The 20,612-nt window shown below is 51.7% G+C and overlaps 2 protein-coding genes across 2 annotated transcripts; both read right to left on the bottom strand.

Moving 5' to 3' along the window:
- Positions 1–373: 373 nt before the first annotated feature.
- Positions 374–9,913, bottom strand: ECI1 (enoyl-CoA delta isomerase 1). The gene is made up of 7 exons (XM_065892949.1): positions 9,862–9,913; positions 9,654–9,767; positions 6,844–6,971; positions 3,147–3,293; positions 2,219–2,340; positions 1,927–2,105; positions 374–540 (listed from the first exon to the last, which is right to left on the bottom strand). Exons 1-7 carry the CDS (start codon positions 9,911–9,913, stop codon positions 374–376), a joined length of 909 nt encoding a protein of 302 aa, XP_065749021.1.
- A 1,701-nt stretch (positions 9,914–11,614) lies between these two features.
- RNPS1 (RNA binding protein with serine rich domain 1) lies at positions 11,615–20,501 on the bottom strand. The gene is made up of 8 exons (XM_065892373.1): positions 20,443–20,501; positions 17,264–17,451; positions 16,879–17,034; positions 16,023–16,214; positions 15,730–15,832; positions 15,284–15,437; positions 12,673–12,814; positions 11,615–12,072 (listed from the first exon to the last, which is right to left on the bottom strand). Exons 2-8 carry the CDS (start codon positions 17,332–17,334, stop codon positions 11,973–11,975), a joined length of 918 nt encoding a protein of 305 aa, XP_065748445.1. The 5' UTR covers positions 17,335–17,451; positions 20,443–20,501; the 3' UTR covers positions 11,615–11,972.
- Between the last annotated feature and the right edge of the window lie 111 nt (positions 20,502–20,612).

Here is a 20,612-nt window from a genome sequence, read left to right as displayed (position 1 = left end):
CCTCCAGCAGTCAGGCATCCCACCAGCCAGGGATAGGAAACTCAAGGACTTTATTCTGCTCTGGGAGAGGAGACACTCAACAGTGACATCGCTGAGGTCCAGAAGGGTGCCATCTACCAGTTTATGATTCCCAAATCAAGACACTGCTTGCCAGCTGTGCCCATCTGCCCACCTGCCAGCCACAAAGGGTACTCGTGAGTGGTAACAGGCCTTAGGACTATGGCTACAAGGAACAGGCCTTTTAGGGAGATGAGCAAAACAAAGAGCTAAAAGTACTTTTAAATTGGAAAACACCTTCTTTAAATCCCTTGGAACCATAGGGCCCCCCAGAAGGGTGCAAACGGCTAAAAACCCTGCATGGGGAGCCCAGCCCTTAGCCTTTCTTTTGTTTGAGCTTTTCTAAGTACATCTGCAGGGACTTCTGGATGGAGTCTCTGGAGATGAAACTGACAAAGTTCTGGATGTCCGCGTCGCGCTGCTTCACCAGGCGATCTACCGTGGTCTTTCGCATCATGTTCTTGGTCAGCTGTCGAGCGTGATCTAAAGAAGATGGGTCCCACCTGTGAAAACCCATGCTCTGCTCCGGGACAGTGGTATTCCCAAGCTTTCCAAGAGAGTTCCAACTGAAACTCCGGTAGGAAGCTTAGAAAATTCAAGTGAGCAAAGAGAAGAAAATGAAAGCCACCTGTTCCCTACTGTCCATCGATTTCCTTTAAAATCATACAGGATGATATTGTGAAAGTTGCCTTTTTAACCTGTTATTTTCCCTCAACTACATTGTCGGCAATATTTTCCACGTCACTACATACTCTTTTACAACATAATTAATGGCTGCACGGTATTCAGGCATTTGTCTGTGTCAGGCATCGGCAAACCTGGCCCCCCAGAGCTCAAGAGCCAAGAATGGTATTTACATTTTTATATAGATGGAAAAAAATTTTAAAGGGTAATATTTTGTGATACGTGAAAATTACATGAAATTCAGAATTCGGTGGCCTGGTTTTATTGGAACACAGACACGCTTGTTAGTTCACGTGCTCTAAGTCCGCCCTCCTGCTCTGGCGTTATGGCAGAGACCATGTGACCAACAAAGCTGAAAATCTCCCTGGCTCTTTACAGACAGCCTGCTGATCCCTGGTTTCTACCATAGTTGATATAAGCAGCCCTATTTCTTTTCTTTTTTTTTTTTTTTTGGCCACATTGCATGTGGGATCTTAGTTCCCTGACCAGGGATCGAACCTGCACCCCCTGCAGTGGAAGCAGGCAGTCTTAACCACTGGACCACCAGAGAAGTCCCAAGCAGCCCTATTTCTATACACAGACACACAAGCTGTTTCCAGTTGTCTGTGTAGTGGGTTGAATAGTGGACCCCAAAAAAGTATCTGCAAGAGACCTTACTTGGAAAAAGGTCTTTGCAGGTGTAACTGAGATCATCTTGGATTCAGGGTGGGCCCTAAATCCAGGGACAGGTGTCCGTAAAAGGAGAGGGAGCTCTGAGATATAGAGACACACTGTGGGAGAAGGTCATGTGAAGACACAGCAGGGATGGGAGTGACGCAGCCACAGCCAAGGATGCCTGGAGCCCCCAAAACTGAAAGAGGCAGGAAGGAGCCTCCCCCAGAGCCTCTGGCAGGAGCGAGGGCCTGCCCACACCGATTTTAGACTTCTGGCCTCCAGACTGAGAGAGAATGCATTTCCCTTGTTTTAAGCACCCCCCTGCCCCGCAACTCCCCCTCTTGTGGTAATTTGTTACATCAGCCTCAGGACACTAGGTCAGTCTGCTATTGTGAATGGCTCATTTGTGAATTGCTTGAGAACCTCCTGTCTCACCAGAAGCTCCAGGCTGGGGAGGGGACAGGGCTCTCTACTTGCCCACCGGTACCCACAGCTGTTGCCCCCCACCCCCCGCCCCGCCACGCCCCTCACCTGGAATGGCCATCCACCGGGCCATCACCGAGAGCGCTGTGCTCAGCACCTGGTCCTCAGGCACCACCTGGTCCACCAGGCCCACCTGGAGGGCCTCTGCTGGCAGAAAGAGCAACCCCAGCTGCAGGGCCTGCTCTGAGGCACGGTGCCCAATGGTGTTCACAAGGGTGTCTTTGAACCTGGAAGCAGACACCCACTCACGGTGGGCTCAGGGCTCCCGGGGGATGGGGGTGGGGGGGGGGTGGGCTCAGCCCCGGGTCTGGTGGAGTGTGGGTGCAGCCCCCGGTTTTACCAGAAGGGGGCGACGATGCCCAGCAGGGTCTCGTTCAGCCCAATGAGGTACTTCGGGTTGTCAGCCAGGATCCGGTAGTCGCAGGTGAGGGAGATAAGGCAGCCTCCGGCCGGGCAGGCTCCCTGCAGGAGAAGCAGGACCAACGGGCTCTGGGTGCTGCTGTGGCTGGTTCCGGTCATCTTCCAGAGAGCCAGGGTCCCAAGGAAGGGCCTCAGGTGGCCGTGAGCTCTTGGGTGCCTCCAGCCTCCAGGATGCTGTACCAACACTGTCTGGGGGTGTGCGCACAATGGGCTCCGGCTTGCCCATCAGCCTGAGGCCGCGGGCACTGGCAGGGTGGCCAGCGCTCAGGCCCAGAACACCCCCTCTTTTCTCACGCACATGTCAGGGCAGCAAGTGGCCTCTCCTCTCCTCCAGTAGGAGGTCCTCCGAGGCCCGACCTCACCCTGCCCTCATCTCACACATCCACTGCCCCAAACAGAGGCCGTCAGCGGCCACCACACCCCATGGAGTGTTCCTGACTCTGGCCATCCCTCCTCTCCACCCAGCTCAGGCCCTCCTGGCACCTCTCTGGCCTTAGCCCCACCCCTGCCTTCCCTAGGTTAGGCCAAAGTGATATTCCCAAAATGTAGATCTGATCCCCCACTTGCCCCCACCCTCATAACCCTCCTGCTGGACCACGTCGACCATGGGCCCTGGTTTCTGCCCCCACACTCACCCCCACCTCAGTGAGCAAGTCCCCCCCAGCCCCACCCCTAGGCCCCCCCCTTCACCTGGTCTGTAATGGCAAGCTGACCTGTGCACCCCAGAGGGTCTCCCGACTGCTCCCTGCCTCTCTGAGGGCTTTTTGAGGGCAGGGCCACATCCACCCCCACCCTAAGGGCTGGCCCGCAGCGAGCCATGGAGGCCCCTCGGGAGCAGGGACACTCACATTGATGGCAGCGATCAGCACCAGGTTGGATAGGTACAGCCGCAGCCACAGCTCCTGCACCGCCTTCCAGTACTCGGCGTAGTGGGCCGGGTTCTTCCCGCACATCTCCGTCAGGTCCAGGCCTGCGGAGAAGACCCTGGGGCAGTCCTGGGGAGGTGGGGGGGTGGGCAGGGGCCCCGTCAGAGTCTGCCCCACAGTGCCAACACAGCCCCAGGGCCCAGGGAGCCCACAGGTGCTCAAGAGACAGGGGAACTGAGGTCATGCTCGGGCAGCAGGATGCTGCCCCCAGGAGCCCAGAGCTGGGGGCTCCAGGGAGGCAGCCTGGACCTCCCTTAGACTCTGTTCCTTCTGCATCCTGGGATATTCTTCCCTTTCCAGCTTCAAACTGGAAGAAAAGGCAGCAGGGCCAGGTGCTCCCCCAGAGACATAAACACACCGGACTCTGTGCATACCTCTGTACTCATCCCGGGCAGAGGAACTCAGGGGCGGGGGAGGACTCCTGACAGTTGGAGGGGACACACGTTCTGATGTACCCCAAAAGCAAACTGCAGACTCCGGTGCAGGCCAGAAGGAGCTGTCAGGACCCGGCCAGGGAAGGAGGGAGTGGTGAACAGTCAAGAAGACAGACCTTGGGAATCCCCTGGTGGTCCAGTGGTTAAGAATCTGCCTTCCAGTGCAGGGGATGTGGGTTCGATCCCTGGTCGGGGAACTAAGATCCCACAGGCCGCAGGCAACTAAGCCCGTGCACTGCAATGAAAGATTCCGTGTGCTGCAACTAAGACTCGACGCAGCCAAAAGTAAATAAATAAAATAAAATGGTTTCTGTTTAAAAAAAAAAAAAGATGGACCAACCTATGTCATGGCTGCAGTCTGGTCATCATGCAGTTAGCTTTTTTTAAAAAAAAAGAAGACAGACCTCTGCCCTGGGCTGTCACACGTGAGACATAAGCCTGGGGAAGGATCTGTAAGGCACGTGTCCTGTGTGGACGCCCCAGGCCCCAACACAACCGCTGAAGTGGGGGTGGGGAGCGCAGACCAAGGCAGAAGGTGCTTCTGGGCATGGGCACCAGGTTCTGGGTGCTCTGTCAAGAATGCAGGCCAGGGGAGGGGCAGCTCCCCAGCCCTCACCCGAGAACACCGCACCTGGGGTTGCTGATCACTAACCAGCAGTGGCCGCGGTCACCATGTGCTGCTGCAGCAACGACCAAACCCCCTCCCCTGCCTGCAGTGTCTGTGAGGAGGGGCAGCCACACTCGAAGTCCTCTACATCCTTATATTAAGTGACAAAAGCAAGTTGCAGTGCAGGGCATAGATGCGGGCCCTTGTTTCTCATATACACACGTGCCTGTGTGTGCACTGATACCAGCAGGCTGGCCTTTTGTTTACGTGGAACGTGTTCCACTCCTGTCACTAAAAAGGCCCCACAGGGATGGGAAGACTGGTGGTCGGTACACCACATCCTGCTGTCTCACAGGCCTGAGCAGGGACCCGTGAGCCAGCGCCTGTTGGGGGTGGGGGGGTGGGACGGCAGGGGGATGGAGCTAGCTGCTCCTGCTCTGAAGATGTGGCAGGACTGACATTCAGCTTTTCAGCCTTCCTCCTTAATCTCTTCCCACCACGAGCTCCTGGCTCCCCCCTCCTCACTGCCTCCCCAATTCATTTTCTCAGCACAGAAGCTGGAGGGGCTGACAGCACTTGCCCACAGCCCTGGCGTTGGAGGGAAGCAAAGGCAAAGAACTCTATTCTGGATGCGAGAGAAGCGAACACATTAATCCCAGCTGGGGATGGCCTCTGCCAGACAGATGAAAACGGATGTGGGTTGGCCTATTTCCGTGATTTCTGTGATTCAGCAACGTATCTGTAGTGGGCCGAACTGTGTCACCGAAGAAGACAAGGTCAAGTCCTCACCCCAGTACCCGAGAATGTGACCTTATTCAGAAATGGCGTCTTTGCAGATGAGATCAAGTTAAGATGAGGCCGTACCGGAGTATGGGGGTCCTAAATCCTTTGACTGGTGTCCTTCTGAGGAGGATTCGGACACAGAGACAGGGCAGATGGCCAAGTGGAGACAAGTACAGGAACCCAGGGGCCCCCCGAAGCTGGCAGAAGCAAAGGATTCTCCCCCATGGCCTCTAGATGTGATTGGCCCTGTTGACACCTTGATTTTGAACCTGTGGCCTCCAGACCGTGAGAGGGAATACACTTCTGTTGTTCTGCCCCACTGCTACCCGTTGGTGGTCCTTCGTTAAGGTGGCCCCAACTAACACAAGTCCTTCCAAAACATTTGCTGAGGACCCACTTTGGGCCAGGCCTTGTGCTACGTACACAGGAGGAACTTGATACAGAACACGAGGCGCAGACACATTGCTGGAGGGGAGGACACTGTCACAAGGAGAACGCAGGCTCCGGAGGGACAAATGCTGGCTCCCTGTCCCCAGAGCACAGGGGCTGGGGGCCTGGACAAGTGACAGGTCTTCCCCTCTTTCGTTCTAAAGGTCCTATCTCTGGTGACACGCAATTCTCTCATTTTCAGAGCATAATAAAGAAAACGTCAGGCTATGAAATGACACCTTAAATGGAGTATTTTCAGGAATTATCCAGGGTGAAAAGTTCCTAGGCAATTTCAGCATCTCTAGGCAGGTTAGAAAGTTCCCTCAAATGATCTACACCCAGTATCAGTCCTACCCTTGGAGCAATAAGGTCATCTCACTCCCATGGGATGGGGCAAGGCTTGGCTCTGCAAACCCCAGCTTCACGGGACGCACTGGGTGCGTGCATCAGGCCAGCCCCTGAGGGTTCCCTGCTGGTCCGTGCCTCCAGCACAGTGATGGGTCCCCTCGTCAGAGGCAGCCAGGCTCTCCAGAGCTGCAACTCCAGGCCACCCCAGGACAACCTGAGGGTTTAAGGAAGTAGGTGCGAGCCCACAGTGGACCTTCCAAACCTTGGCCTAAAAGGTGCAGGAAGCAGGCTGTGACCGTCTGCTTCCTGCACCTTTAATGACGGCAAGGCCAAGGTGTTCTCATTGGTCTCTAGTATCGTGGCACTTAGCTTTGGGGGATGCTCATGCTGTCTGTGGCTCCTTCTAACTTGAAAGGCGACCCCAGTGCTCTTCCTGACCCAACGAAGTCCTGTTGTTACCAGCATTTGCTGGCTTGTAGGGGAAATGCTGCCGTTCCCATTCCCCTCGAGAATTCAGAAGGGAAAAGTCTGCCCTCTGAGACCTCAACTCTAGGACCTGCCCAGACGGGAATGGAGGGCACAGCTTTTGGGATGGGCACTGTCACTGGGGCCGGCCTGGGTGGGTCCCCAGGAAGCTGTTGCCAAGTTTGCACAGGGTCCACCCTTCGTGAGGTCGAATGGCCTCAAGGGTATCCTGCAGAGACGTCACCTGCCCTCACCTACATCCTGGCCCTGGGCGTGGAGGGCCGAGGCTTGCCCCAGGTCTGGCTCCACAACCGCATGACCTGGGAGATGGCCTGGGAACTAAGGATCAGCCTCCTGTGGAAGAACCAGCTGCCCATGGCACGGCCCCCTCGAGCCCCCACACCCAGGACTACAACCCCTGGAAGCCTTTTGTGGTGGCACCCACACCTGGGCCGCCTGGGTTTTCTCCACCATGTGAAGTGTGTAGGAGGGCTCCCGAGTCTGGACTTCGACTTGAGAACTTGGGGCCTTGGGGGAGCTAAGGAGCACCCACCGAAGTCAGGATGACGCCTCGGAAGGTCTTGTCATTCTCCAGCTTCTCCAGGCTGATAATGAACTCTGTCAGCAGCTCTAGGCTGAGGCTGTTCACTGGGGGGTTCTTGAACTTCATCACGGCGACCCCTAGTTTGAAAATGAAAAGGACAAAACTCATACCCAACATTGGAAAGATACCCCCAACTACCCTGCACCCTCAACCAGGCCATGGGAAGCTACACAGATTTTGGGTTTTTTAAATTGAGGTGAGATTCATATACCTTATAAGAAAGGGAACCCTGTACCCATCAGCAGTTACCATTCTTCCTGTTCCAGCCCCTGGCAATCAGTAATCTCCTTCCTGTTCCTATGGATTTGCCAGTTGTGGACATTTCATATAACTGGAATCATATGTGACCTTTTGTGTCTGTCTTCATTTACTGTTTTCAAGGTTCATTTATGTAGTAGCATGTGTCAGTGCTTCATTCCTTCTTAAGATCAAATAACGTTCCATTAACTGTGTACAGCATGTTTTGCTTATCCACTCACCTGCTGATGGACACTTGGGTTAGTTCCACCTTTTGGCCATTGTAATACTGCTGTGAACATTAATGTACAAATTTTTGTTGATCTTTTTCTCCCAGATGTAAGTCCTACATCCTCAGGGGAGTAAGAAATGGCCTTAGTTTCTTGAGTAAGTGAGCAAACACTAAACCAGATGGGCAAGAAGGAACGCCAGTGGGGGCCTCTGGTTCATGCTTGTTTAAGGATTGAGAGTAAGAATATCAGGGGTCAGATGTTCTTAAACACTCCATCTATTCATTTATACTGCCAGCAGCAGGGAAAGCAGGAGTGGCAGGGCCTGCCCTTGTGGACAGTGCAGCTGCTGGCCTGGGCCGGCTGGGGCCATCTGTTCTCACTGCCTGGCCCAAGGGCAGACCCCAAGGGCTTTAGAAATGCCACCGTTCACTTAGGGTACATTTCCCCGGTCAAGGCCTTGGAAATCTCTGGATAGTCAACACAAACCATTCTCTATGAATGAGAATTAAGTCCTGAAGGCAAGGAGACTCTTTTGAGACCTATGATTTATGAGGAAGAGGTAATTATTAACTGGCTACAGGTATGTACATGTAAACATAAGAAGCAATCAAAACTTTCAGAAGTGAGCCCCCCAAACTTGGTTCGGAGGTAAGTTTCTTTCTTTAAAATTTATTTATTTATTTTATTTTTGGCAGCATTGGGTCTCTGTTGCTGTGCGCAGGCTCTTCTCTAGTTGTGGCGAGCAGGGGCTACTCTTCGTTGCGGTGTGTGGGCTTCTCATTGCGGTGGCTTCTCTTGTTGCGGAGCATGGGCTCTAGGCACATGGGCTTCAGTAGTTGTGGCACGTGGGCTCTAGAGCACACGCTCAGAGTAGTTGTGGCACACAGGTTTAGTTGCTCCACAGCATGTGGGATCTTCCCAGACCAGGGATTGAACCTGTGTCCCCAGCATTGGCAGGCAAATGCTTAACCACTGAGTCACCAGGGAAGTCTCAAATGAAAACATTTAAAAAAGTACTTTTATTCCATTAATTCCTCCAAGCCTCAAGATGCCTGAAGGTTACCCAGGTCTGGCAGTGAGGACAGAACCAAGCCTGGCTTTCTGACCTCAAACTCAACCTTCTACCACGATAAGCCGGTGAAGCTAGCGAGTTCTTCCATGGTGGGGTGGGAAAGCACTTTGGTAAAAAATTGTCTCACTGATAATTTTTTTCTTACTTGTTTACATAAAAGAAAGTCTACCATTCAAACCATTTTTAAGTGTACAATTAAGTGGTATTAAGTATATTCACAATCTTGTGCAACCACCACCACCTACTTCAATACTTTAAAAATGTGTTTTATTCAAGTTTTGATATATATTCAAATCTGTCACAGAAACGATCCTTTCAGAAACTCAAGTTTTTGTTGGACTCGTAGTTGAGCCCCTCATCACCTGGCTCGGGCAGCCCCCAACCCAGAGAGGAGCTAAACTAGAGAACTGAACCAAGGAACACGGTGGGTGCCCTGACAGCAGTCCAGGCACAGGCAGCGATGCACAACCTGTGCGTGTCTGGAGGGCTCTGGGGGGCTGAGACTGTAGCCCCATTTGGGGAGGAGCTTGGCTCCCTGCCAAGCCAGAGTGGACTGGGGATGGGAGGCATCTTGAAAGGCTGAGGCCAGGAGCTGGGAGGTCATGAGACAGCTTGTCCTAAAATCTGACACTGCACGTCTCCGATGTCAAGCCTGCTCAGGACCCAGCTCTGAAGTGCCCTCTGGTAGAGAAAGCACTGGTTTCTCTTTCAAAAGTGCTTTTTCTATCTTTTTAAAATCCCCCTTGGAGACTTTTAGGAGGTGTTCTGATGGGAGTGGGTAGGAGTGACTTCACTTGTGGCTCCTGGTTTTAATTAAAAAAATATCTGCTGGGTTCTGTGCCACTTGGGAGTATTAAGAAAAATTAAAATATTTTATTCTGAAATACTTCCAATTATTTTAGTTCCCAATTTAACAGCTAAGGAGCACATGCCCCGAACTTTAAAAACTGAAATATTTTTATCTTCATAATGAACTGGGGGGCGAAAACACCTAGACTGATGACCCTTAAGCTTTGAACTCAACAGAAACTGCCTTTAAAATTGGGCTTTATCCCGTGGCCTTTAGAAATTCGAGCGTTCTCCCGAGTCTGGATTCCAGGTCTGGGCCTGGAGCTGGGGGAGATCAAACGCACTGCCCAGTGAAGCCCGCTCTGCTGCCAGCGCCCCCCTCTTTCCCCACAGCCGGGCGCTCGGGAGACCGCGCTCCGTGCACTTACCTGCGGCTGCGTCCGGCTCCACCAGCACCCGCTGGGTCCCGAAACGCCGCGCGCTGTCCCCGCTGCCGGCCGTCGGTTCCGTCCGCCTGATGGTCGCGCCCCGGAGCAAGGCCCCTGCGGAGGGCAGCGCGAGGCCCGTTAGCCTGCCGCGCCCCTGTCCCCCTCCCCAGGCCCCTGCCCAACCCGGCCGCCACCCCCGGTCACGCACACGGGCGGAGCAGGGCACGCGACAAGACGCGCGTTCCAGCTGCCAGCGCCATCTTGACCGCACTGGGTCGGGGTCGCGGCGCCGGGGTGTGGCCTTGCCGCCCGCCCCGCCCCCAGGGCCTAGGCCTCTCCTCCGGGAGGCGGGGGCTGCACCTGGCCAAGGCCGCGGTCGGAGGCCCGAGCGGGCGGAGCCTCGGGCTTAGCAGAGCAGGACGCTGGGGCTGCGGGGTGAAGGGTCGCCGGTAGGAAAGCCCGGACAGGCCAGACGCCGTGCTCCCCACGACCCAAAGCTGCGCCACCACGCAAAGATCGAGCCGCCCAGGCCCGGGACCACACGTAAGTCACGGAGTGTGCGAGTCCCGGAGAGGGTTGTGAACTGAGTGGTAGTCAGGGACTGTGGGGACCCCGGCAGCTTGCGGCCCCGCAGAGCCGTTAGCAGAGCTGTGGGCACTGGAAAGGATGCTAGAGGGGGTGCTGATGGGGGCCAGTGTGAACTCCGCCTCCTGCCTGTGGGGGGGACCAGGAATCTCAGCTGGTGGTTTAGCCACAGGCCTGGGGCAGCATAGCCTGGTGACTAAGAACTGACCCTTCACCTTCCCCAAGGGGTGAGGTGCCCTCACACCACTGTGGGACTGCAGTGCTCCCCACAAGGAAGGGGAAGGAGACATCTCGTGTTTGTATTTACTTGATCCTGCCTGAACCCTGTTCTGACCATTCAGTTTGAACACTGGACACAGTAAGGGCCAAGGGTCAAGTACGGGGGGCTGGGGGGGGGGGCAACTGAGACTTGTTTTTGTAACATCTTAAGTGTTTTCAATTGTTCCTTGTGGAACAAACCAGTTTTTGAGGTGGAAAATAGTTTTTCCATGGCCACCTAAAATAGCAGCAGCAAATGAAATCCACATTTCTGGTCAGGCAGAATTCAAAGCTCCTGTAATATAAAGGTGATAAAACACCTCTTTCTGGGACTTCCCTGGTGGTCCAGTGGTTAAAGACTCAGCACTCCCAGTGCAGGGGGCAGAGGTTTGATCCCTGATTAGGGAACTAATATCCTGCATGCTGTATGTCGTGGCCAAAACAGAAAAACAAAAAACACCTCTTTCTAAAATGTGTCTAGCCAAGGAGCAGCCCAACACTCATAAACACTTCCAGTGTTTTTCTGGTTGAGAGGTTTTGGAGCTGTGACTTTGGGAATGAAACCAAAACATTTTTTAGACAATCATGTTTAATTACCTCACAACTGAAGCTGCCTTTGGGGCCAAGGGACAGGAAGGAGGCAGCGAACCCAACACTCGAGCTGCACTCTAATCCTAGGTTTATTCAACACAATTCTTTTCTCTACACAACAAAGTACAAACACAATATTATCTAAAATGCTACAAAGTTACAAAACTCAAAACAGAAAATGTATAGTACTGACTGTACAATAAAAGCCAAAAAAGCAATGTACACGTTGCCAAAGTAACCTGCACGACCACCATGAATACCAACACAACGGGGGGTTCTGTGATGACCGGACAGAGCTGGCTCTCAACTTACCAGTTTCAGAGAGAAAGGGAGACGTGGGTTTGTCTGTGTGTGTGTGTGCACGCACATGAGTACACGTGAAAAGAACCATTTTGGGTATTTGGCCCTAGAGGACTCAAGCAGGGGAGCAGGGCCAGGCTAACAGGAATGGCAGCTGCGTAAAAGCACACCCTTTCCTGTGGGACCCTGCAGGCCAACAGGTTAGGGCACGACCAGCCCACCAGATGGACCCCACGTCATCTGTGGAATGGGAAAACATGCTCCCAGGCTGGGGCTGTACCACCGCCTGGAGCCCCCTGCTCATCCCTGCTGGCTCTGCCACTAAACTGACTCTCAGGAACTAGAAATGTGGAAGCTTTCTAGCCAGAAAACTGGAGGGCATCATCATAAGCACGACCCCAAACCAACAACACTCCTGCAGCCGGAACTCTGCCGCCAGGGGAAATGTAGCAATTACTGCCTTCACCTTCGAAGCCTGCCCCTGAGTGAGGGATTTCTTTCCTACCGATCCTCTTTCTGCTAGAAAAGTGACAAAAGTAAGCTGGATGGTATACAAGTCACAGGGCAGAGCTTCGGTGGCCCTGCTTATCGGGAGGAGTTGGAGCTGGAGCGGCTCCTGTGGCGGCGGCGGCCAGGGGAGCGGGATCGCCGGCGCACGGGGGACCTGCGCCGAGGGGAACGTGACCTGTGGGAAGAGGAGAAACCACATCAGACACGAAACCCATGCCCCGGGAGCAGCTCCACATCTGGAATCACAGGGGTAAAGCTGCCTTCTTTCGGGAACAATTCTACACAGCTTCGCACTCCAACACTCCAGTCAGGACAGCTCTCTTTGGATGTCACTGACGCAGAACCCTTGGGAGACACACAAATGTTCTGGAGACCAAAGGCATGACCCTAGGCACTCTCCTCTTCTTCGAGGGCTGTGCAAAGTGCAGCTTGACACCACTAGCAGAGGACGGCCTGACACTGGCCTCTGCCAAGGGTGTTGTTTGCCTCTCCCCTACTCCTCTGACCCTTCTGGTTTTCTCATGGAGGGAGGGGAGGGGCCACACCTCCCGAGGGTCCCTCAATCAGGCAGCTCTTCCTTTCCCCAGCTGGAAAGAACACGATGAGCTCTGAAGGCTGCCTATGCCAATGCTGCTTTCCCACCCCCATCATGAGGCACAGGGGACAGGCAGGGCTGGACAAAGTCCCAAAGTCATCATCCTAACTTTATGTTTGTAAATGAGATAAACGGAAACTGGCCCTAATCAGTCCCCTGTGAGACCCCGAAGTGATTCACCTTCTCCTCATCCGTGGGGGTGACCTGCGCCACATGGGAGGTGGTGGCAGCATTCTCCTGGGAGGGCTGAATCGCCTGGGGGGTGGCCGAGGCCAGGGGGCCAGCACAGCAGTGGCAGTGATCTCCTGGCCATCGATTTGTCCTGTTGAAAAAAGGATAAAGTCACAAAATATCTAACAAGCACCTACCCTGGGCCAGGCCCAATGCCAGCTATGGGCATACCATGGTGAGTGAGACAGAGAGGAGCCTGGGGGGACAAAGACAAACTACTCTGGTCACAGAAAGAACCTCATAATTACTGTTATTGGAGGTTTCATAAAGAAAACTACCAGGAAGCAGGGAACCTAATCTTAGTGCATTGGGATAGCCTTCCACGGGAAGCACCATCCAAGTCAACACCTAAAGAACAGCCTGGAATTTGCTAAGTGAGGGGAAGAGCTATGCTCCCGCCCTGAGCTGGAAGGTGGTGTTGCACTTGAACTTCCTTCTTAAGAGCAAAGTGAAGGGGGCACTGCAGTGAGGAGACCTGGCAGGGGGCTTTGGCAGGACTGAGATGGGGGTGAAACATAAGAACTCAAGGGATAATAGGGAGGTATAATCACCGGAGCTTGGTGATGGATCAGGTGAGCAAGCCCAGGGGTGGGGTGAAGGATGATCAGCACCAGGGTTTTGGATAATCTGTGATCTCCTGAGAGGTGGGGCCTGAGAGGAAGAAAGGACTTCTGGGGTGGGGAACAAAATGAAAGGATGTTCAGGAGTTGTCAAGTCTGTCTAAAGAGTTTGAAAAAAGTGCCTCAGGGAGGTGAGTCCATGTGCAGCAAGTACTAAAACCACGTGTGAATGAAATCGTAGAATGGCAAGGGGAGGCAGCTCAGAATGGAGGCACAAGGAAACTGCAGGACCTCAGGGAAAGAAAGAGCAAAGGACACTGAGGCACAGACCCAAGAATCCCAGGGGATAAGGCACCTGGATCCAGTCCAGGGACTGCTCAGGGGACCAAGCACAGCCCATGTACCCCCAAAGGGTGGAGGGTCTTCTATCTTCTCAGCTCCTACTTTCAAGGGAACTTCTGAGGTATTAAGGTGACTCAGGAATTTGGACCTATGTTCGCAACATACTTGAAAGGCTCAATTTAAGTAAACACGGCTTAAGGTGGCCCTGGCCTATGGCCAAAAGCCAGTCCAAGTCAGGGATTTCACAGGCACTGACTATGTAACAACAGAGGCAAAGTCATACTCTGGCTAGCTACCAGTAAAGGCAAAGCCCCCCTCCCCCCCCCGCCACTTTCTTTCTGGAGACAGTGTGGAGCTGTTCCATTCAGTGGTGCACAGCACAATACACACAGGAAAGTCCTACCAGAATCTTAAGAAAACATGGAATATTTATAATCACACACATCCTGAACATGCCCAAGTCTCCCATATTTTTAGCAGGTGCTCAGACTCTATCAAATACACAAGATCAACAGTCTCTAAAACGAAGGTGTGACTCAGCAAAGCCAAGAGCTGAAGTGTGCAGAGGGATGGATCACAGTTTATGCTTAACTCATAAAACACTCCAGAGGGATTTAAGTAGACTGAAAGAGTCGTACCTCAGTACCAAGGAAAATTTTGTAGTATACAAACTCTACCAGAGCTCAAGGGCCAAAGACCTGTGAGGCTATTTATCAAATGTGTAAGAGGGCCTCCAAGGATGCCAAGATTGTAAGGGGTTCAGAATCTCCTTCCCACTTGGCCTGGAAGCCCACACAGTGCTGTGGGCAGTCCCGGCTCAGCTCCAGCTGCCTAGAGTACAGCAGCAGTGAGCTGGGGCACAGACAAATCCCATATTCCTTCAAATGCAGGAAATTGAAGCTATTCACAAGCGTTCAAAGGTTGACAAATCATTCTACCCAATAAAAAGTGGCTATGGGAAATGGGTAAAATTTGTGAATTCAGCGAAGTTATCCTAAAAATGCTGAAATGTTAGCAAAAGACAAAATGATTCAGGACTTCCCTAGTGGTGCAGTGGTTAAGAATCTGCCTGCCAATGCAGGGGACATGGGTTTGAGCCTTGGTCCAGGAAGATCCCACATGCTGCAGAGCAACTAAGCCCATGTGCCACAACTACTGAGCCTGCGCTCTAGAGTCTGCGAGTCACCACTACTGAACCCGTGCTCCGCAACAAGAGAAGCCAACGCAAATGAGAAGCCCGTGCACAGCAACGAAGACCCAATGCAGCCAAATAAAAAAGAGAGAGAGAGAGAGAGAGAGAGAGAGAGAGAGAGAGAATGACTCAGAGAGGATTAAAGAAAACATTTCCATATAAAAATGATGCTTCGTTATATTCATAATATACTCCTTGCGGGGGGGAGCCGTTCATTTGATCCTTAAACTTTAATTGATATTCATATTTGATGAATTTTTTTTTAAGAACCATGCTCCACAAAACATGTTTCTGGTAAACACACACCCACTGAGAAAGAACTGGAATCTTGAAAGAGCTCCAGGGAGATTCTTACATGCAGCCAGGCTGAAAGTTGGTTTTAAACACACTATGCGTGGTGGGTAGCTGGTTGTGGACAGGGGACAAAGAAACGGGTTCAGAGTGGAGCTGGCAGGGCTTAACTCACCTCCGTCCATGTGCTTCAGCGCCTTCTCGGCTTCATCTGGATTCTCAAACTCCACATATGCATAGCCTTTAGACAGATGGGGGTGCATCCTTTCTACAGGCATGTCAATCATTTTAATTTTCCCATAGGTGGAGAATATCTCCATGATATGATCCTAGGGAGAAAGAAGGGTCACTAATGCTCACCCACTAATCACTTGTGTAAGAGTCAGAGAACCCACTGACTTGGCACCTGGGGGTAAATCTCCTAAACACATACGTATAATATATTCCATTAAAATGAATTAACCAGTGCTCTACTTGGTCACGCACCACCAAGTCAGCCCTCCGAAATGCTACATTCTAAGTTCACCTTCTGGCAGAGGCTTGCTTCTCCAGCTTTCCACTTTGAAAATTTGCAAAAGAGACACACCCCACTGTCCACTGGACAGAAACAGGATTCCTCACCTTGGTCACATTCCTGGTGAGCCTTCCAATGTGCACTTTGGTGGGTTTAGGGGAAGGGCTCCGCCTTTTCCTTTCCTTTTCATCTCTTTTGGGTGGTTTGGATCTGATTGAAAAAAACAAAAAATCCTATTAAGACAGTAAAACTCCTTTTTTGGTCTATTTTTATAATAACTACGGTAACTTTACAGCCCCCGGTTTGTTAATTTAGGTCCCCAGGTAATTCACAGGTTTTGGGGGAGAGCCCTCAAGCCAATTACTCCCGGGTGGAGAAGTGGTGCTGGGAGGGAGCTCACTTCGAGCGGGAACGCCGCCTGTTGTCATGTCTGCGCCGAGAAGGACTCGGTGAGCCAGAGGAGCTGCTGGAGCTGGAGCTGCGGGATGTGCTGGAACTTCCTGAGCGGCTTGATGCTGAAGATGAGCTGGATCCGCTGCTGGAGCCTGTGCTGGTGCTGGAGCCTGAGCTGGAGGTAGAGCTGGACCGAGACCTGAGGGGCAAGAGGGAGGGGGTCACAGACAAGTGGTGGGAGCAGCATTTCTTCACTGAACAGACAAGCCTGCACATGCTCCCAAGATGAACCGCTGGCCTCGTATTTTCAAACCCCACTGCTTTCCCCAGCGGGGCAAACACTGACCTCCTCCAATCCCTGCCCTAAGCCAAAGCCCTTGGTAGGGACAGAAAACAGCATACATATTGTGCAGTGATAGGGAAGAAACAATGAGCTGCTTCCAACCTACACAGAAGCCTTGCCTACTGGGAGGTAAAGGAGGAGCCTGGCAAGTCAGAGCCACCAACTCAGCTTGGAAGGCAGCTACTGACTGACTAACACAGGCTGGTTTTCAACAGAAGGAAAAGGAAGCTCCAGGCTAGGGCAATCCAAGCACAACTCCAAATCAAAAGCACTTGACAGAAAAGCATACCCCAAGATGTCCCATTCCTTAACATCTCCAGAAAAGAAAGAATTCCAACACCATCCTCTGTATATAATCAGAGCAAACCCCAAACCAGTTTGCCGTAAATTAGAGTCTCTATTAAAAATCTGAGTGTGTTCCCTTATAAGAAGACAGAGCACTCTGCAGGCTCTTTGGGAAGGAAGAGGGACACGGCTATGGACGCGAGGCCCTGCCAATGCTCTAACCCGTCAGCCCCACCTGGTGCTGCTGCTACCACTGGAAGCGCTGCGTCTCTTTCGAGTTTTATCCCTGCCACGATCCTTCTCGCTTGACTCCTTGGTGGCCCCCTTATCTTTAGAGCGATCCTTGGACTTCTCATCAGAGCGGTCTTTGCGTTTGGTAGGAGAAGGAGCCCTGGATAGTGAGAAAGAGTATGAGATTACATGCCGCTTTAACTGAACCCTGAAACAACAGCACAACCCCAAAGGGCTACACAAATCCCAGGCAATCACAGGGCAAAATATCTGTGGCTTAGGACACTTTCACTGTAAAATTCAAGACATTTCCAATTTTCCCCTTTCTGAGGGTCCCTAGCAATGAGCACCCCCAAAGTAGCACTAGAAAAATCTAACAGAAGGATTACCTAGTGCTGGACTTTTTATTATTTTCTTTGACTCCTAGCAAGCTCTTCTTTTTCACTCCTGATAAATCCATTCTCCCCTTCTGAGGTGTTCAAAGCAGCAATGGCGGCCTCACTTATCTGAACTCTCACTTCTAACTTGAGTCTGAGAAACGATCCCTAATCGATTGCAATTTACGCCAAAGTGCAGCCTAATAACAAGATAAAAGGATTTACAGAGTAAATTGGCAAGGCAACATATCTACTTTGCAGTCAAAAGCTGAGCACAGGAGAAGGCAGCAAGGAACACAGTAAGCAGCAAGCATCCACAAAGCCAGGAACACACAGGGGACCAGCACTGTTTCCTCAGGGGGGGGAATCCCGCCCCCACAGGAGGCACAGGTAGAACCGTCACCTCAGCTTGTCTTTTTCTTAAGGAACGGTGTGGATGGTGGTGTCCTGTTATTTTACAGGCGGTACAATACCCGTTTTTCATTCTTAAGTTTGATGATGAGCCCTCCACAGTCCTTTAGAAATACTACAGCACCACATTTGCACGCAGAACAGAGAAAAACCCAACTGATAGGATTAGATTTCTTGTTTCATTGCTGTAATCTTTGTAGGATACATTGAATATATGATGTGACTGGAAGCAAAAACCATTTCAAAAGTGACTGGTACTGGCATCAAAACATTTAATACCCAAACACAAACAAATGAAACGTTCCCCATGAACATTTAAAAAGCAGTAAAATAAGCTGTTAAAGAGTAGTTATTGTAAACACTGACTAATGTTAATGATATGCATATGAAAGTGTTGGGGGGAAGTATACCAAAGTCTGCAACTTACTTTGAAATGCAAGAAAAAATAAGATTGATGGGTGGCTAGATATAAATAAAGCAAATGTTAACAGAAATGTATCATGTAGAATCTAGGTGGTGGTGACGTGGCTATTCACTGCACAAAATTTTTTCAGCTTTTCTGTATGTTCACATTTTTTCAAAAATAAAATGTTGGAGGGAAAAAAGTAGACATTGGAATTGGATGAGTTACCACATGTAAGGGTTTAGCCAAGTGCCTGGACTGCCATGTACTCAGTGAACGAGCATTAGTAAATATTACTCAAGAACAAACAATTAATTATGTGCCCTGTTTCCTCGGGACTGTTGTCTTTAGTATTTCCAGTGAGGTTTTGTACAATCTGCTTGAGTTGCAAGCAAAGATCTCGGGATGTCAGCCTCAACTACCTCTAGCTCACCTTCCTGTAAGTAACTTGGACACAGCACACCAATCGGGATCCTGTTTCCACGTGAATAGTGCTGCCAAAATGCTGGATAAACATTCTGACTGAAGAAAAGAGTACCCAGCTTTGGACATGCAAGTGAAAGCACAAACAGAATGTCACTTTTGCTGCTCTTTTCCAGGACTATAAAAATTTTAAAGATGTTTTGTCTTAAAATAATAAGGTACTATAGACACCCAGCAGGCAACATTGGATAAGGTTAGTGTGCTTGGACAATCAGTGAGTATAATTCAATGGTTAAGAGTCTGGAGTCAGCCTGCCTGGGTTTGATTCAAAGCTCTGTTGTGTGACCTTGGACAAATCACTTAACCTTTCTGAGCCTCAAGTTCTCATCAGCAGTACAGTGACACAGACAGTTCCTACACCTCATAGTTATCAGGGACATAAACCAAATTAACCCATAAAGGAGTTAATTTGGCACCTAGTTAAGGCTCAATAAACGTTAGCTAATATTAGAAGAGACGCTCTGGAGGCTCTTCTCCCACATAAACTCTTGACTCTAAAGTCACACACCGTCTCTGAATGCTCAACAAGGGTCCCTGGACTGCCCCTATTAGGGTCACCAAGAGCAGCACTGTCCAATAGAAAGAGTGCCAGCTACAAGAGTACTCTAAAATTTTCTAGTAGCTGCATTACAAAAAATCTTGGTTAACAGATAAAGTTAACTATTAGTAATATATTTATTTGACATGCTACACACCAAGTATTATCTTTTCACCAATCAGTATACAAATTCATTAATAAAACATCTACACCTCCCCATACCAAGTCTTTGAAACACCTCAATTTGAACTAGGTATATTTCAAGTACTCAATAGCCACGTGTGGCCAATGGCTACCTTATTGTTCATTTGGCCCAGAATGCAGATTCCTGGACCCCACCGCCGTCCTAAACATCTGCCCTAATGTACTTTGTGAAAACAAGCACCACCGGTTATTCTTAAAACACTAAAAAATTAAGAACCACAGAGTAAGTGAACGCTTTGCTGGGCGTGGCCTGAGTACTAGAAAGCAAAGGTTGAGGTTCTCTGTTTACACAAGTTCAGGTAACAGCACAGGACCTTGATTACCTCCCCCATCCTCCGGAAAGGTGCGCGTCCAACAGCCAGAGAGAGGAGAGAACAATTAGTTAAATCTCGAGTAGATGGCGTTTCAGCTCACATCTTCAGAGCACCTTCCCCATTTAAAAGTACATTTTAGGCACAATTCATGCGAAATAACAAAGAGAAAAAGCCATGCCTCTCCTCCATCAATTTTAACCTTCCCGTATCCTCCCTTCTGGGGTTACCCGTCAAACTGAGCTCCAAGACGTTAGGGGCCTATCCCCAAGGACTAGCACCGAGAACGGCACACAGGAACCCGGCAGACGTTCGTGGAGTCGATGTTTGAATTAACGGCTTCGAAGGGAGGGTCAGTCGGTCACCCAGGGCATCCCACAAAGCAACTCCGCACCCACCGGCACCAGCCCCACACGCGATCTCGCCGCCCACCGTCCGCGTTCACTCACAACTCCCCAGTCCAGGCGCCGGGCCGCGAACACTTCCAGGGTAGGGCCCGGCGTTGCGGGCCTGGGTCTCCAGCCCGGCGAGAAGGCCTCGAGGGCGGAGGCCGAGTTCCCGGCTGCTCCGAATTCCGAGGGCCTCACTGGGCCCGCCGCAGAGCGGACGAAGCGAGGGCGCCCTTCCGCCCGCCGCGGCCCCGACCACTTCCGGGCCGCGGCCTCGGCGCCTCCCACTCAGCCCGCCCCGGGCCACACTCTTTATTCTCAAACCCTGTGCCGCGCCGCTAGGCCGCCGTTGTCACCGCGTGGCCGGGGAGCAGGCCGGCTCCACGATGCGCCCCGCCGAGCCTGGCGGGCGGCCCCTGAAGCTTGGATGGGGTCGGATTCCCCCTACTTACATCTTCCCGCCGCCACGACCTCCGCTCGCTCTCCTCAGCTTCTGAGGCGGGCGCCGCTCTGGCGTCAGGATTAGGGAGCGGGAAGGCACCCTCGTCCGGCGCGCAGCGATGACGTAGACCGCCTCAGCCAATGACTGCGAGCGAGGAGAGGGTTAAAGGGCCAAGGCCTC

Source organism: Phocoena phocoena, chromosome 15 (assembly GCF_963924675.1).
Source record: "Phocoena phocoena chromosome 15, mPhoPho1.1, whole genome shotgun sequence".
NCBI lineage: Eukaryota > Metazoa > Chordata > Mammalia > Artiodactyla > Phocoenidae > Phocoena > Phocoena phocoena.
Note: the sequence above shows the minus strand (reverse complement) of the source record. Positions and strands in the feature narration are given on the sequence as shown.

Excerpts from the sequence above, each read along its gene's own strand:
- RNPS1 (XM_065892373.1), bottom strand. The coding sequence starts at position 17,334 with ATGGATTTATCAGGAGTGAAAAAGAAGAGCTTGCTAGGAGTCAAAGAA. Across the intron at positions 17,035-17,263 it reads AATAAAAAGTCCAGCACTAG|GGCTCCTTCTCCTACCAAAC; the intron begins GTAATCCTTCTG and ends CTCACTATCCAG. Across the intron at positions 15,438-15,729 it reads TCACCAGGAATGTGACCAAG|GATCATATCATGGAGATATT; the intron begins GTGAGGAATCCT and ends CTTTCTCCCTAG.
- ECI1 (XM_065892949.1), bottom strand. The coding sequence starts at position 9,913 with ATGGCGCTGGCAGCTGGAACGCGCGTCTTGTCGCGTGCCCTGCTCCGC. Across the intron at positions 2,341-3,146 it reads TGCTGATCGCTGCCATCAAT|GGAGCCTGCCCGGCCGGAGG; the intron begins GTGAGTGTCCCT and ends CTTCTCCTGCAG. Across the intron at positions 541-1,926 it reads CCGGTGGATGGCCATTCCAG|ATCACGCTCGACAGCTGACC; the intron begins GTGAGGGGCGTG and ends CATCTTCTTTAG.